The sequence below is a fragment of the Acomys minous genome (assembly GCF_964271855.1).
Source record: "Acomys minous genome assembly, chromosome: 13".
Taxonomy (NCBI): domain Eukaryota; kingdom Metazoa; phylum Chordata; class Mammalia; order Rodentia; family Muridae; genus Acomys; species Acomys minous.
In genome coordinates, this window is record NC_140495.1 from 12,629,672 (window position 1) to 12,646,412 (window position 16,741).

At 41.6% G+C, this 16,741-nt stretch overlaps 1 protein-coding gene across 23 annotated transcripts in view; it reads right to left on the reverse strand.

Annotated features, from left to right (window-relative positions):
- LRRFIP2 (LRR binding FLII interacting protein 2) overlaps positions 1 to 16,741 on the reverse strand; it is a 104,621-nt gene that overhangs the window by 21,453 nt on the left and 66,427 nt on the right. For 9 of the 23 annotated variants that reach the window (XM_084753244.1, XM_084753245.1, XM_084753239.1 and 6 more), the window contains 5 exons: positions 15,175 to 15,264; positions 10,630 to 10,674; positions 9,049 to 9,165; positions 6,416 to 6,487; positions 603 to 773 (listed from right to left, as the gene is read on the reverse strand). In XM_084753244.1, the coding sequence (XP_084609370.1) occupies positions 603 to 773; positions 6,416 to 6,487; positions 9,049 to 9,165; positions 10,630 to 10,674; positions 15,175 to 15,264 (495 nt within the window). The remainder of the gene's footprint in view (positions 1 to 602; positions 774 to 6,415; positions 6,488 to 9,048; positions 9,166 to 10,629; positions 10,675 to 15,174; positions 15,265 to 16,741) is intronic. The other 14 variants (XM_084753247.1, XM_084753233.1, XM_084753237.1 and 11 more) reach the window with 3 other exon arrangements.

Genomic DNA, 16,741 nt, shown 5'->3' on the forward strand with positions numbered 1-16,741 from the left:
CTCCTAAATGGCATGCCAATATAGGAGTAACTACTTTCTAACAATAATATCCAGAAAGCAACACTTTAAAATGTCCAGGTCCAATAAACTCTTAACATAACCCAATTTCCCTGCTGCAGCTGCCTAAGGGCAGATCTGGCACCTGAACAGTGACTTTGTTCTCTAAGTGTACGTAACTGCTCAAGAAAACACCTGCCACTTTCTGACTCACGGCTTTAAATTGCTGCTTCTAATTAACTGGTTGTTTGGGAAGTGGAGTCCTGAAGTACTTAGAAACTAACAGAAAAAGTTACCCATCTGATAGCCACCAAGATATATACTGTTCTATTTACAATGGAAACACACCTGCAACTCAATGTCATTGTCACAGTTAAAAGAATAAACTCTTGAGATGAAATCTAGTTTTTAAAAACCGAAAAAGTATACAAGTTTTTTCTTTAGAAACAAAACAAAACAAAACATTTTTTTAAAAAACCGATAAGGCATTGGCTTATTCCTCAGAGCACTAGCTCTGACTGCAGCCCCACCAACCTCGTCTTGTTTGCATGGCAGGCTTTTCTCTTCTGCCCCCCCAGAAAATGGTACACAAGACGAGCAGCTACCTTCGCCTTCTCTTCGTTCTCTCTGTACAGCTCGGCCATCTGCTCCTCCTGCTCCTCGATGGCGTCCTTGAGGGTGTCCACCTGGTAGATGAGGTTGTTCTTCTCGTTGTCTAGCTGAGCGTTGGACACCATGGCTTTCTTGTACTTCTCTTCTACTTCAGACAAAGACTCCTAAGTGACAAAAACCATCAGCTTGGTGTCGGCGACACGGTGGCTACATGAGTGACGCAGCAGCAGCACAGCCTGGCACACAGAAGGCAGCACCTCCACACAATGCAAGCAGGCGCGAGACCCCGTTATTAGCGTGCACAGGTACAGAGATGAGAGGACACACACGCCTTTCTGAGAAGTATTCTCTCTGCATGCCACGGACACAACATCAAGCAGCAATGAAAAGCTATGCAGACAATGTGTTTTTAAGAAGCAGAAAATGTGGAATCATTAATATTTTCAAAAGTTTCTCCTGTAGTCTTTAACAAGCGGATGTCTGGTACTCTAAGCACGACAGTTTGAGAGGACACAGCCTGCTCTCTCAGCACAACCACACACTTCTGACTTTTGCCACCTCTGGGTTTCTGTTTTCAGTATTTCCTCAATGTGCACAATGCTAATGTAAATGGGATGAACATTTTTCTCCTAGCAAGTATTTACCTTTGAGTCATTGTTAAACAATACAAAACTCACTTAAGAGCTCTTGCATTGCATGGTGCCTGAAATTTTATATAATTCAAAAGACTTTACCTAAGATAATGTATACATTTTTAAAACAATAAAAACTTGTTAATTGCAACTGCCTGTTGACTTATTAAAAGATAGAAAAAAAATTCATTTTGAAAAGTAACCACTTTTGGAGACTCAAAAAAAAAAAAAATTAAAAGGCCAGGCGGTGGTGGTGCACGCCTTTAATCCCAGCACTTGGGAGGCAGAGGCAGGCGGATTGCTGTGAGTTCCAGGCCAGCCTGGTCTACAAAGTGAGTGCAGGACAGCCAAGGCTACACAGAGAAACCTGTCTTGAAAAACCAACAAAAAATTTTTTAGAAAGTACAAATGTTTAACAAGACAATACCAGTAAAGCAGGCCTCGGACTCAACAACCTTGACATTTATAACCAGTTTTTCAACAAAGGTGTCCACATAATCCAAAGAAAAATAATGAACAATGCCGGAACAGCTTCATTCTTCTGAATGAAGATAAATACCTAACTAACACCACTCACAAAAATTAAGTCAAAATGAACCAAAGATTTAAATGCAAAGCCAAAACCATAAAACCAGAGGAAATACAGGAATAAATCTTCATGATTCTGAGTGCGTAATGGTTTCTTAAATAAAAACTACATCAAAAGCACTATCAGCCAAGGAGAAAAAGGAGACCTTATTTGAATGTAAAACTTTACTCAGCACATGGCAACCCACAGAATGGAGGCAGCACGTGTAAGTGGTCTGATAACTGACTCCCATCCAGAACATTACAGACTCAACAGAAGGCCCAAAGTCAGGGTGGTGCTGACTTGAGCAGGCAGATCCCTCAAGAGGGCATGCCGATAGATGCCCAAGAGTGCACAAATGCATGCTCAGTATCGTTACTCAATCGTTACTCATTAAGGAATGCACACTGAAGCCACAGAAGTGATCCTATGTTTCATCTACTAAGGTGCCTAGAATCTGCATTCAGATCTTTAGACACAGGGCTGAGGGCAAATGCTCAGTAGAAGAGACTCCACCTCAATCCCCAAAAGCCTGGTTCCCCTAAAACAAAGAAGGGTTATGGAGGGTGTGGTGAAACTGGGTCCCCTGTACTGCAAATACAGGTATGATTTAAAACAGTATTGGCATCTATTCATATAATATCAAATTTCATTCCAGAGGCTAAGAGTAGAAAAAGCCCTTATCATCTTACTCCACGTGTAAGAGAATCCAAGGAAGCTAAAAGCAGAACATATATAATGCAATAAAGTGCATGTAAAATCTGGGCAACATGATTTCCCTGGATAAAGCACATGCAGACTTCTACAGTGGGGCTGGGATGATGGCTCAGTGGCTAGGTATGCTTGCTGTTCCTCCAGAGGACCCATGTCTGATTCTTGGCCCCGACTACAGACAGTTCACAACTACCTGCATCTCCAGCTCTAAGAGATCTGATGCCCTTTTTGGCCTCCATGGGAAACCACCCATGTACACAAACATAAAGAAAAATAAATATATATTTTTAAGAGAGACTTTTAAAGCACCAAGGTGGAAAAATATTCTAATCTTACTTGTATCATGATAGCCATTTTGAGTCATTTTTATGAAAACACAAAATGTCAACCCCCTCCTAGACCCACTGAATACCAAACCTGGAGGTAGAGACCAGCAATTTCTATTTTAAGTAGTTTCAAGGTGATTTTGGTGTGCACCCACATTTTGAAGCCACAGTATAACGTTTAAGCTTTGACTATCTATGCCCACATATTCCCCAAATAAGCATTCATTACCCTTGTTGCCAAACTCTCCCCTAGTCTGGGAAGCACTTGAATTCAGTGCCTTCATCATTTTACTCTTAGTTCCCACTCCCCAATGGCTGGGGTTAGCAGCATGTGACATTGCATGTATCACAATGACTATTTTTGGTTGTCAAGTTGACTACATCTGGAATTAACTAAACCCAAGCAGCTGGGTACACCTGTAAGGAATTTTTCTTGATTTAATCATTTAAAGTTGGAAGACACACTATAAGTCTAGGCTACACCTTCTAGTGGCAGCCTATATAAAGGACACTGAAAACAGAAGCTCTGCTCTTGGCTGCTTGCCCTCAGTCTGAATGGCAAGTTCAGTCCCTCATTGGTATCACAGCCTACTTCTCTAGGATTCCGGCACACACCGGTGACCACTGGAGACATCTATCTTCATGACCTAACTACTGGAATCCTGGACTTTCCCTGGGAAGACAGCCATTGTTGGAATAGTCAGACTACACCTGTAAGTGTGTGTGGGTGTGTGTACGCATATACATTCATTCTATGAGTTATGTTTTTCTAGAGAACTCTGACTAATGCACACACCAAGCTCAAAGGATTTGATGCACAATGACTTATAATTTGTGGAGGAAAAAAAACCCAAATAATCAGTGTTAACATGGCTGGAGCAAGACAAACAGTAAAAGCCAAACAGAAGGCCTGACCAACTGTCTACAAGACACCACTACTCTGCAGTGCTCAGATACGAAACACCAGTGTCAGCTACAAATGCATTACGTTTTACGGTTACTTTACAGATCCAGGTAGATTACTGAATAATATAACATTTGTTGAGGATTTTCAAGCTCTTCACACTGCCTCACTGTAGACTCTAAGGAGGCAACTCCTTGGGGAAGGAACTGTGTAGAACCCTCCCAGCAGAACTGCCATTAGCATCTTAATGAGAGCAGCTGGAATGAACCACAGCCTACAGGGAGAGTGTGGGGCTGGTGAGAAGGCTCAGTGGTTAAGGAGGAACTCTGAGCCAGGTGTGGTGGCACACGTCTTTAATCCCAGCACTCGGGAGGCAGAGGCAAGCGGATCACTGTGAGTTCGAGGCCAGCCTGGTCTACAAAGTGAGTCCAGGACAGCCAAGGCTACACAGAGAGACCCTATCTTGGGGTGGGGGTGGGTGGGGGGGACCTGAGTTTGGTTCCTAGCACCCAGCTCACAGGCCTCAACAGAGACACACACATATACACAGACACAAATACAACTTATTTTTAAAAAAAGAAAAGGTGGACAGGTCATTAGATCCTCACTTAAAATGCCCAGCTCCCCTCTGTACCCCTCCCTGGCAGTGCATGGAATGCTGCTCCAGATGCATATGATCTAGGGAGGTGCAGGAGTAATATAGAGTGTGGAATTGGACTGGAGGGGGCATCTATACAGCAACAGGGAAGCCTAAATCCCTGCTGGCTGACTTTCTGGCAATACACTTTGAGTGGGGAGGGGTGTGAGGGGGGGGGAGTAGGGGGAGGGAGGGTGGATTTCACCCATTCTCCTGAAAGTAAGCACCAGCAGCTCACTAAAACCAAGCTGGTCTGTTACTGGTGCCCTATCTGAGGTAAGAGGATCAGATATATTAAGTATGGCCAGAGAAAGTTCATATAACACTAGGTTTTGAGAAAATGTTCAATAATTCTGAAATGTTAACTACCAATCAAAAACTGCTCTTACAAATAACTGAGTAAAAGACATGGTAAGATCTTGTGGGAAGAAAAAAAAAAGTATAAAACACCATTCCTTCTTGCCCATCCTCCCTCCAGAGGCAGCAGCGCCATGAGTCGGGCTGCTTCTTTGCACTTGGATGCACACACGCCCTCTTGCCTATTAATACAAGCTATATACCGGCATATTATTCCACAGCTTGCTACTTTTCAATGTCATGAAAAGCTTATACTCACTAAAATAAAATAGGTAAATTATGTTCTTTTATTTATTGCTATAATTTTGTATTAAAATTATATAAGATATGTTTAATAGTTTTTAAATGGGTTTAGTCCTTTATAGAATCATTAAAGAGCTTTTATATTATTTATGCTTTTCAATAATATTTTACTTTATTTTCTGAGCAACAGTACATACTACCAGTATATTCTGTGGAATGGGGAAAACATGATAACACTTGTGAGTAAAGGGTGGGTGGCAAGGACTCTGGTCCCATGTCTTCACTGTGAGTTCCTTTTGGACCATGCTACCTGCACAAGAGGTGTGACTGGTAGTGGAGTTATTTCAGACCATGACAGGAAGGAGTCAAGAAGCCTTGCTCATGAAGCCTGTTTGATATGTGGCGTGTGCTGAGTCCTCTTCTGGAATGCCTTGCAGTTGCTCCTCTAGAGACTTGCTGGTATTTGGTATAAAGGAACTTTTAGTTTCTTCATAATATCTAGTTCCAACTTAATACTAAAACATGGAGCGGGGGGCATAATCAAATGCCATTAGAACCAAATGTCTGTGTGATACATTTGCACCAGCAAGTACAGACATCCTTGTTGGGAATAGATAATTGATCTCCAAATTATTTTTTAAAGATTAGATCTCTTAAACATTTTTAAAATTACATTACTGTATACATGTGTGTGCGCACAAACACGCACACACATGCCATCGCACACATGTGGAGGGCAGGTGCCAGTTCTCTCCTTCTACCACGTGGGTTTCAGAACGTTGGGCTTGCTACTTTACACACTGAGCCATCCTGCCAGCTCCAAATTACATTACTGTATACACGTCCAAATTCTTTAAGACACTAAACATGCGTAAGCTTTAGCTTACATACAGGTGGGAAAAAGAATCAGTGTGAATGCTTCGGGTCTCTTCCTCCCAGTGGGACAGAATAATGCTTCCTCCTCCTTCCACTTCTGTCACTGATGGACTTGGTGACAGAATCAGAGAATGTTTTCATTGAGGAGGGAAAAATTTCAAGGCCCAGTTCTCAATTAAAATATCCTGAGAATATTTTTAGGTGTTTGTGTACGTTGTATGATTGAGAGCCAGGAGACAACTAAATATTTTATACATCATAAAAATTGTAAGGAGCTGGGCATGTCCACTATAATCCCAGCCAAAGCAGGAAGACCCTAAGTTTAAGACCAGCCTGGGCTACACAGAGAGTCCCTCAAACCCCACAGTAACCATTTAACCATCGGTCCAGACTGCAAGCTCCGCTCACCTGTGCTCTGCAGGTGAGGCACATGCTTGAAGGACAAACACTGTTAGTAAAGCTGTGAGCAGCGGTTAATAGGCCCCTGGAACCACCGTTAACAACACTTCTGCAGACAGAGCATGCGTGGGTGCAGGAGGCGCCCTGTACCTTCAGTTCCTTAAGGCCCTGCATGTATCTCCCTTCTACATCCTGTATCTGGTCCTTCAGGTCATAGATGTCCTGCAGGACATAGGAAGGAACCATTGCACAGATATATCTCAAAACTCAGAGGAATCAGATGAAAACACAACTTAGTTCAACTAAAACTAGAGAAATCCAAATGTAAAGCTACAACCTGCCACCCCCGCCCCCAAACCACTACAAGAGGCAAATCCTTCAAATGACAGTAGAACTGGGAAAATCAGTCTAGTATCAGTACTTTCTTGGTATTAGAAAACAGAAGCAGGGATATAAACATTTTTTAAATGTATAGTAAATCTAACATTTTTAAAATATATTTTTTAAAGTTTATAAGTCACAAATATTTTTGTAGGACTTCACTTAAACAACATAGTAAATTAATCGGAAGCAAATTTATTCTCCATGCATAAGTTTAAAAAAACAACACTGTATAAGAACTAAGTCACTCTTAAATCACTTAGTTACTGAGCACATTAAAATGGGAGGAGAAGGAAGTTACACACAATGAAAACCATCTCCAGTGAGAGATTCTATTATGAGGATACCTTCAGGTGATGAGAAGAGCAATGCTCCAAATGTTTCCATAAATTATTTTCTTAAAAAAAAAAAATAGACCACAATTTAAATGGAAAATATTCTTTCTTGTGTCTAAACTCATCCTGTAAAGTGGAGGTGGGCGCTAGCCGCAGCCGTGGACTGCTGGGGACCATCTTGCCCTGGGCGCTCCCTGCACATCCTATAAAGTGAAGGTGGGCGCTAGCTGCAGCCGTGGACTGCTGGGGACCATCTTGCCCTGGGCGCTCCCTGCACATTGCACTCCCTCCTAATAGCTCTGCTTGTCTTGTACTCATTCGTCTACTCAACAGGCATTTGACCCATCAGGAATCAGCACTACCACCCAAAACTTCACCTCTTCCTCAGAGGCTAGTCTTTCAAGTGAAAGAAACTACACAAATGCCAAGAACTATATAAGAGCTGTCTAAGACAGGGAGGGCTTGTCTCGGTGTCCTCTGTCCCATGAGAACGCAGCCTGTGCCCCCAGCATTTACATATGGTCAGCAGTAAGAGCTCAAAGAACTCAACATCTCTCGAGGCATGCTGCACTGCCCTGGTCAACTCCTCCCTGCCACTGTTGTAGAGCTCCTCAATCTGCGCTGTCCTGTGATGTCAGAAGCCAGGCGCCTGCCCCAGTCCATGATCCCCTCCTCTGCTACAGGGCACTGGAAAGGTATTGGCACAGGCAAACCCTCCAGGAAAGAGCACTCTCCTCCTGCCTCAGACACTGCCATCAGCTCTTCTCTGCTCTCTCTCAGCTCTCAGCCTCCCTTCTACCTGCTCAAGCAACCCACAGAAATGCAAGCAACCTCGCTTTTACAAAAAGAAAAGGCAAGAGAGCAAAAGGCTAATATCTGCTTCATATTCCACCTCTTGACTTAGGTGCCCATCTTAATCCTAGGGTTGCAAATTCCCTTCACCACCAATTTCTTACATTTTCTCCCCTGAAAGTTTTCATTTGCCCACTTTATCCTCGCTGTTCAAGCCCTGGGTTATGTTCTCCCTTTTAAGAATGCAATCAGCCAGGCATGGTGACACACACCTTTAATCCCAGCAACTCCTTCTTCCTTATGACCTCACCTTCCACAAGTCATCTGACCAATAAAAAACCTTTAAGTTCTCTGAGTTTGTTCAAGAGACTCTCCCCAGGGACCATGCTTTATTTTTAATACTGCCCTAAAGACTTAGCTGTGAGCTTGCTTCTCTGAAAATCGTTTGCTATCTCCTTTCCCAGTCTTACATGATGCCTTTCTATCCTAATTTATTCTGTTCTTGATATCATTAGCTGGCTCAACTGGCTCAAATCAGTTTGTCTTTTTAATGGACAGTGATCTCCTAAAGACATATGACTGGCTGTCTACATGTCCACTGCCAAGTGAAAAGTGGAGTGAGTGAGGGAGGGAGGGAGGAAGGGAGGGAGGGAGGGAGGGAGTGCAATTTGTCTCACAAGTCTTGATCCATTCCTCGGATAACAGATTCAGCAAATAAGACAGCTAAAATAATTTTTTGGTACATTTGCATCTCCCAAATAAAAAGGTTAATAAAGATGAAGACTCAACTAATGGATCAAGTAAACTTTCCACTAGCTCAGGGACTTTTGTTGTCTAAATATTATTCTTTTATTACTATGAAATACTGAGAACTGTACTCAAGTAGCTAGCTGATATGGCAATAGCTCAAAAAGGCTAATAATTCCTTCACATAGTCTGTTGTTCTTTGTAAATCCAAATATTTTCCACTTAAAACACGGCAAGGTCATTCTTACAGAATTACTTTCACACAGATACCATAACTGCTTGGCATTGGCAGGATCCACTACAATGCCTGATGATCTTGATAATCTTCACAAAAGAGAATTGAGAAAAGAATAATTTAATCCCCTTCCTTCTAGCTCTGAAATATCCAAGTGGGATTTTTGAGCTGTGATAATCATGTCTTTACAGAAGCCCTATTTTTTTTTCCCTAAGTCACATGAAGTGTTAAAAGCTCCACGAACTACAAAGAAACCAAAGCTGCTTTTCACAAGCAGACGACCTGTGGCTTACCCGCAGCTCACTTAGCGAAGTATCTGGGTCTAGTAAGCTGCTGGTGTCCCCACTGCCCCGCCTAGATGAGTTTCCACTTAGAGGCGTTGTTGCTGAGGCAGAATTTCGAGATGAAGGCTGGAAAAGAGAGAAAATGACACTTGTGAGTTGTTTCATTAAAACCCTTTGCTGTGAAGACTAAGCCTGGGGCAGGAGCCTCAGAAGAACATTCTAACAATGTAGCTAGGAGGTCCCCAAGTGCAGTCCACTTTGGCGGTTTAGATTGGTTGGGGGAGGAGGCACACCTCACATCATTTCATCATCTCAAACACCTTGCCAGGGTCCAGAGTGCAAAGGTGGGAATAATTTTTATAAAAGCTTTGTATTCTGGGCTCACCTTTGCTACGTTCAGCCACTACTGGGTGAGCTGTCAGGCTAACAGTTGTTCAGAACTGTGTGTAATAGTGCCTAGTTAGTACCCCCTCCACCTTAGTGCCTAACACTGCTTAAGCAGCTCATCTCTGTTTATGAACTGTTTTTGGCTAAGAGCAAGAACATCACACACAGCTATCAATTTAGACTGCTCTCTCCAAAGTCACACTTGACTAATAAACAACAGAGACTTGTGCTACCTAGGATACTTGTCAAAGCCATGTGAAAGCATGTGAGATGTAGTTAATGCAAATAAGATGCCAGGATGAAATGCATATCAGACTTCGAGGGCCACTGCAGAGAGCAGAGTGGACACTGTGCAACACAAGGTGCAAAATTTTGGTGGAGTGTGGTGGTACACCACTGTAAGCCCAGCATTAGGCTGAGGCAGGTGGTTAAGGTCAGCCCAGGATGCATACTAAGCCCCTGACTCAAACATCACAAGACAAAACAATTACGTTGATTCCATGTTGAAATGTGTTGCTGTTTGGGTTGAATATTATTTAAATTGATTTTGCTTTTTCTAGAGTGCGGCTAAAAATTTTTTTTTAATAGAATGGGCTTTTAGTTCTGCTTTGCATTATAAAATTTAATATAGCACATCATTTCCCTGTCTTCTACAAAATATGTTTAGAAGCTGGGCATGGTGGTGCATGCCTTTAATCCCAGCACTCAGGAGGCAAAGGCAGGTGGATCTCTGTGAACTCAAGACCAGCCTGGTCTACTTAGTCTTGAAAAACCAAACCAAAACAACAACAAAAATGTTTAGAAAAACAGAACCTTTACTACAGAGGCACTCCCCCTCAACAGAGTTGTCCTACTTTCCATATAGAAGTGATTTATATACAAGGGGAAAAAAACCCAGAACTATGAGTTTGAGTTTGTTGGTGCATTCCTAGAAACTTCATCTTCGTGTTCTACGGCTTCTAAGGAATCAAAGGGATAGCCAAGAGCTTTAGGGACGACGTCACTGAAATCAAGCACAGGCTTCTCTCTTCCCAGGGCTTTCACATGATCTAAGGCTGAAGGAATTTTGAGGGGTCAAGGACAGGAAACAGACGATGAGAAGAACAGCTCCGCCAGCCAATTGTGCTGAACAGAAATGGAAGAGTCACAGGAAGCACGGGGCTGACCTTGAGAACTCCATCCCATCAAGAATTTTATACTCACTCTTGTGTAATTTTCAGCATACTGTTTGTCAGATTTTTCATCCAACTAGAAAAGAAAAGAAAATCAAGATGATGCTCAGCATTGCCGAGTCTTATCTAGTAGGAAAGGACCAACCCAATGGAGTTTTCTAAGTTCCATAATGTGTGGAACCAAAAACAAACACATTAAAACAAAAGTTATGACAAAATGTCAAGAACCTTTAGCTCCTACACTAAGACAGGCAGAGAGCAAACAGTTTTTGATTGCTTAGACAGATTTTCCTTTTCATGGTACTTAAAATACATAAAAGAAAATTACATACAAACCTCAATATGAGCACTGCAAATGTCAATACAAAAATATTTTAAACGTTATTAAAACACATAATAAATGTATAAAACTATTTAATGTCAAAAGTAGGTTACTTAAACATTTTTTCTTTACATAGCAAACTCCAACCATACAAAAAGGCCGGCTCTGCCAAGGACAATCTATCCGAGTCCCTCCCAGTGTTCACAACAATGTCACAGATACATCCTCCATCTACTTTCCCCTCTTACCAAACCTTTTGGGGTTTGAGACTTTACTTTTCTTCATAGCATTTCTTGTTCCCCAACACTGTGACACTGACCCATTTGTCTGCTGTCTGATCTCTGTCATGCAAGCCTCTGTCCACATGTCCTCTCTGTACTGGCAGGACAGGGTGGAAGGGCTCAGAGCCCATTGCTCTGTGCTAACAGGCTGCCTGTGTAGGAACGTCACAGTGGCAGGTCATCTCGACCTGTGACATGCCACAGTCAGACCAACTTGTCTTTTGCTGCTAAGCCTCAGTCTCTCCGGCCTCCGAAAACCGGCTGCAAGAAGGAAGGTTCCTTAAAGAGCTACTCTGAAATTCTAGCTGTAGCTAAGGGGGAAAGTTAGCTGGAGGTGGAGCAATTACTAAAGGTCCCCGGCGGATCTGAAGGTGTCTCATGGCCTACAGCATTCACAGTTGCTTGCATACACTAGTCATCCATATTGAAAAAGTGACATGGGAACTTTAAAAGAAAAGAAAATATTCCCAGTCCTGAGATCAGCCTCCCAGGCCAGTCTAGAAAGGGAATTTGAAAACTTTCTTCGGTTAATCACTAAAATTGGAAAGCATCATCATTTCTGCCTTTGCTCAGATGACTTTATTAACCCAACCTCCTCACATTTGAAAGGTTTTAATGCACTTTTTATTACCCAGTTACCATGTTGAACAAAGACCTTTTATTCAGTACTCTCTCAATGATACAACTGCTGGGTTTTGATGTTTAACTTTTTGGCTACTTCTTGCTGTTACACTTTCAAAAGGAAACCATTTTAATTTATTTGGATTATTTAAAAATAACACAAAATGTTTTACAATAAGTAAGCAATGACAGCTGGAGTTTTAATATTGCCACTCTCTGCACTGCCCAACAGTTATTATCATTCAAAGTAAAAAGTGTTATCTTCATAAGCTGCCTTATTTTTATACGTATTTTCTAATTCCTTTCTGCTAATAAGCTAATGAGAAAATAAGTATTTAAGATTAAAATAGTCTAGTCCACCTGAAGTCCTCTTCACGTCACCTTATTACAAGTGACCCCCAAACTCACCTATTTGGGGACCATCACCTTAGAGTAGTCCTACACTTCAGAGGCTGCATTACTGAAGCGACCACGTCACTGATTCTACAGTGCTTGCCGTGTTCTGACAGATCCCAGAACCCAGGGATCTGTCACAACCCAACCCAATCATGTGCCAAACCTCAGGAGTCATTAGGCCAGCATAAAGCAGCCACGTCACAGCCTCACTGTTGTGGCTGCAGTGACATGGCCAGAGATTCCTTCTGTCTCCCGTCTGAGTCTGAGGCTTACACTGCAAAGCTTCAAGAATCCTTACAGTATATTGCACTGAGAAGCTAATGTCTACAACGATGTCTGAAAGAACCTGCCAGATCCCAAGAAGGCTTTTTAAATTCAGTAACACTTAATCATGTTAGGCATACTCTAAATAAAGTGTTTACAATGTGGTTTGTTAAATATATTCATTGCATCACAATTATCCATTAACTTCTAATAAATATTCTTCATTTGAAATACTTGGGAAAACAAGTGTTTCAAATTTAGGATTTTTTTTTCCCAGTTGTGGATATGTACGTACACACACACACACACACACACACACACACACACACACACACACACTGAGATATCTTAGGGATGGTACCCAAGTCTAAACATAGAATACATCTGTTATTTTATAGTTTATACACAAAAGTTAATCTTATATGTTATTTTTAATGTAACTGAAGTTTAACTACAGCCCAGGTTATATAGTACCACATTAGTACTCAAAAACTGTCAGATTTTAGAACATTATGAATTTTGGGGATTTTGTATTAAGAATATTCAACCTAATAAATGACTAGGTTATCTAAAAAAATTTTTAAAGAAAACACAGAAAGTGGATCTGATTCCATAATCATAGATGGGAAGTGAACAGTGGATTTAATAATTTCCTGAAGTGAATCTGGCTAAGGACTTCTTTCAAAAAATAGGTAGTATGAACAAGAAGTCAGCACATTTATACTCTTTTGTTTTTATTTTCCTTTATTCTAACCTGAGCCACAGAGAAAGACAAGAGGTAACAGTACATGGATCCTGTAGTCTTGTAGAACAGGCTGACACCTTTTCCCAGCACCTCCTGGATCCAGGGTTATCATCCTGTGAGCATACAATTTACCTACACTATGGCAGCTAGAAAGATCTTTTAAAGAAAGAGCTGGGGACAAGGAAAGACAGACCAATACAAATCACCTTTTCATCTGCTTCAGTGAGATGAACTAAAGTATATGCCTTTTAAAATAGAGAGTTGCTTGTTTGAGCACATCATCAAAAGGTAAAAGTAATAGTATTTTATAGATACTTAAAAACAACAAAAGGCAATGGCTCATAAGCTATAAAGTAACAGAAATACTTGGAAAGCCCTGTTCTAGACAATCTTTTGCTTAAAGACTTATTTAGTTAGTAGAGGCAGGAAGAGACAGATTGTAAAGTTTTTCGTTTCTACATAATTACTAAAGCAAATTGCCAAGAACTAAATGTGGAGAGGACAAAGCCACCAATTCGGGTCTCATGAGTTGTGAAACTGGCAGAAAACAAGCTATGAAGAGAACAGGTATAGACGGTACATTCAATTATATCTAAGGGGAGTGGGGGCGGGGAGGATGGCCACTGAGCCAGGATGTGAGTCCAATGCTCAGGATTACTCAAAAGGAGAAGGACAACTCCTGCCAGCTGTCCTTTGACCTACACACGTTTCCATGCCACATGCTCACAGACACAATACACAAAATAAATTTAAGTGTTTTTAAGATTAAAGAGGTTACCAAGCAGGTTAATAAAATGGACAACATCTCAAAGAATAACCTGGAAACCAGCTTCTAATTTGACATGTAGACAAAGTCCTTGGTGTAACCCACAGTAAGACAAGCCTGCTGCACTGCCAGATTTAAGAACCAGTAATATGGAATAATTGGGACTGCAATTAAAATAATTAAATAATTAAAATTACCATAAGTGAAGTGCTAATAAAAAACTATTTCTGCATTTCCAGCAAGAACTGCTATCTCTCATCCCCTCCAAAGTACTGGGCAATCAGAATAGGGCCTGTCTGTATGGTGCCAGCCAGGTGGGGAAGGGGCTGGAGAGATGAGCTCAGAAGGCAGGTCACACTGTACCTGAAGGGTGCGCACCCAGAGGTGCCCCCACAGACACTGTTCCCACACAGTCCCCACAGGTGGGGAAGCACTAGAAAGGGTGCCGCAGACCAACACCAGAGTCCACTTTAAAACAGGAAATCAGTGCCATTTTACTAAGTAACATACTTTACTATTCAGCTTTTAAAGTCTAACTATCACTTTACAGATCTATGAAAAACAAGATGAGGGGAGAGAGTAAGCCAGAAGCATCTGAATATGGGCCACGCATGAGGTGGTGTTTTGGGTGTTTTGTTTGTTTGTTTGTTTGTTTGGATTTTCAAGACAGAGTTTCTCTGTGTAGGCTTGGCTGTCCTGAACTCTCTTGGTAGACCAGGCTGGCCTTGAACTCACAGAGACCCACCTGCCTCTGCCTCCCGAGTGCTGGGATTAAAGGTGTGCGCCACCTCGTCCAGCCTGCATGAAGTGGTTAAGAGTGCTGATTTCCTTAGGAATGTTAAGTTAGGTATGCATATCAAACTGCTCACTAGGAAAAGAAATGATGTGAATCAATTCAGAAAAAAATAATGAAAAAACATCCCAAACAAAATTAGTATGATATTGGGAATAACTGAAGATGCTGATGAGTTCTGGGGAAGGAATGCCACAAAGTAAGAAAAAAGTGTTTCTTTAAAGTACATTTTAACAAATATATTTCAAAGCAATTATGTTTCATGTTAATATGCTCAAGTAAATATGTCTAAGGAGTTTAGTTAGATTTCTAATTTTAAAAATAGCTACTACATAAGCTGTTAGTCACATGCTGGGGACAACACAATGACCCCATGCAACACACTCACGCTGCTCAAGTCTGAGACGCCGGCGACATCAACCTCAGAGACAACACTCCCCCTACGATTGCAGCGACTAAAGTAGTCAGCAGCAGAGACCTTCCAGTCAGAGAAAAGGAGACACTTTAAAAGTCAGAAACAAGAAAGAGACACTAGCTAACAGTGGGAAATTGTGCACGTTTTAAGTTGATGTTTGATAAAGTATCATGAAATGCAATTAACCTATTTCAAAAATCAAGAAAAGAGTGACATCACAGCTCCCTGAAATAAGCTCTTTCTTCCATTTCAAGTGCAATTCTAAGCCCCAGAGGCCATTTTCTCCGAGTTCATGACAAGCAAAGCTTGCACACTGAAGGCACTGGTGAGGACAGTGTTCCAGGCTACTGGGAAAGTCCTACTGTACTTTACAATATTATAATTCATTATAGCTATTTATTGGCTCTGGCAATATTCAATTTCCACAACAATCTTTCTTTTTCACATGTCATTATACCAGGAATTGTTGGACAAAGCAATGAGAAGACTGGCCTGGGAAATCCTGCCCCTCGTCCTTCAGACAGGCGAGCCTGTCCTATGAGAAGTCTCTGGAGGCTCCTCCAGGGTCACTCTCACCTACCCACCCACGGCTCTCTATCGCGTTCACCTGCGCATTTCTTCATGCCTGAGCTATCCTCCTTTTGTGTTCCGGTCTTCACTAGTTTATCTCTATGTCTTTTCCTAGGAGATAAGCTCAGTAAAGCCAGAGCTCTGTTGACGTGTCACTCCTCACACAGTGTCTCAAATATAGCAGCGCTCCATTTTCACCTACCAAATGAGTAGACCCCACTTATCGGTTATTCTTAAGCTCTTTTCCTTGCTTTAAAACTCCTCACTAAGAAGTGGATTCAGAAACCCACAGGGACACTCTTAAAAGTATGAAGCCTGCAAAGACTAACAAGATCAAGCAATGATATCTTTATTCTTTAAAACAGTTTTACAACTTAGATTTATATATACTAATACCTGTTAGTACCCACTGAATGAATATATATATTAAGCCAACAACAAAGTGACAGCCATTCGCATCTCTACTGTCCATGTTGAAGCAAGCCCAGCAGCATCACTGTAAAGTCCCTACCCTGTCTATTGCACTGTTTCCAAGGTACTTTCAGGTATTGTGACTTTTATTTCTCCTTCAGCCATAAGTGTGAGCATTACATGTTGTCTGAGGGACCCCAGCTGCTGTAATTAGATGAGCATGGTGCTCCCTTCTCTATTAGAACTGTGGGTTTTCAATCATCTACATTCATCCAGTCTGCACTAAATGGTCTACTCCTTTCTGGAAGGAATTACAGCTTCACAGGCCTCCGTATTCTAGCTCCAAGCTGACCCACCATCCTCTATAATTTCCACATCAGTTCCTTAGAGAGAGCAAATGTCACTCTGCAAAATTTCCAGTTTCTGATTAATTAGGTGAATTGTGAACTGATGTTTTAAAATCTTGCTGTCAACAGCTGATGAAGGTCGCAGTCTTAAGATCTAGACAAGCACTGGCTCAACGTTCATATAAGCAGCAACAGGCAGCAACGCTCCGGAT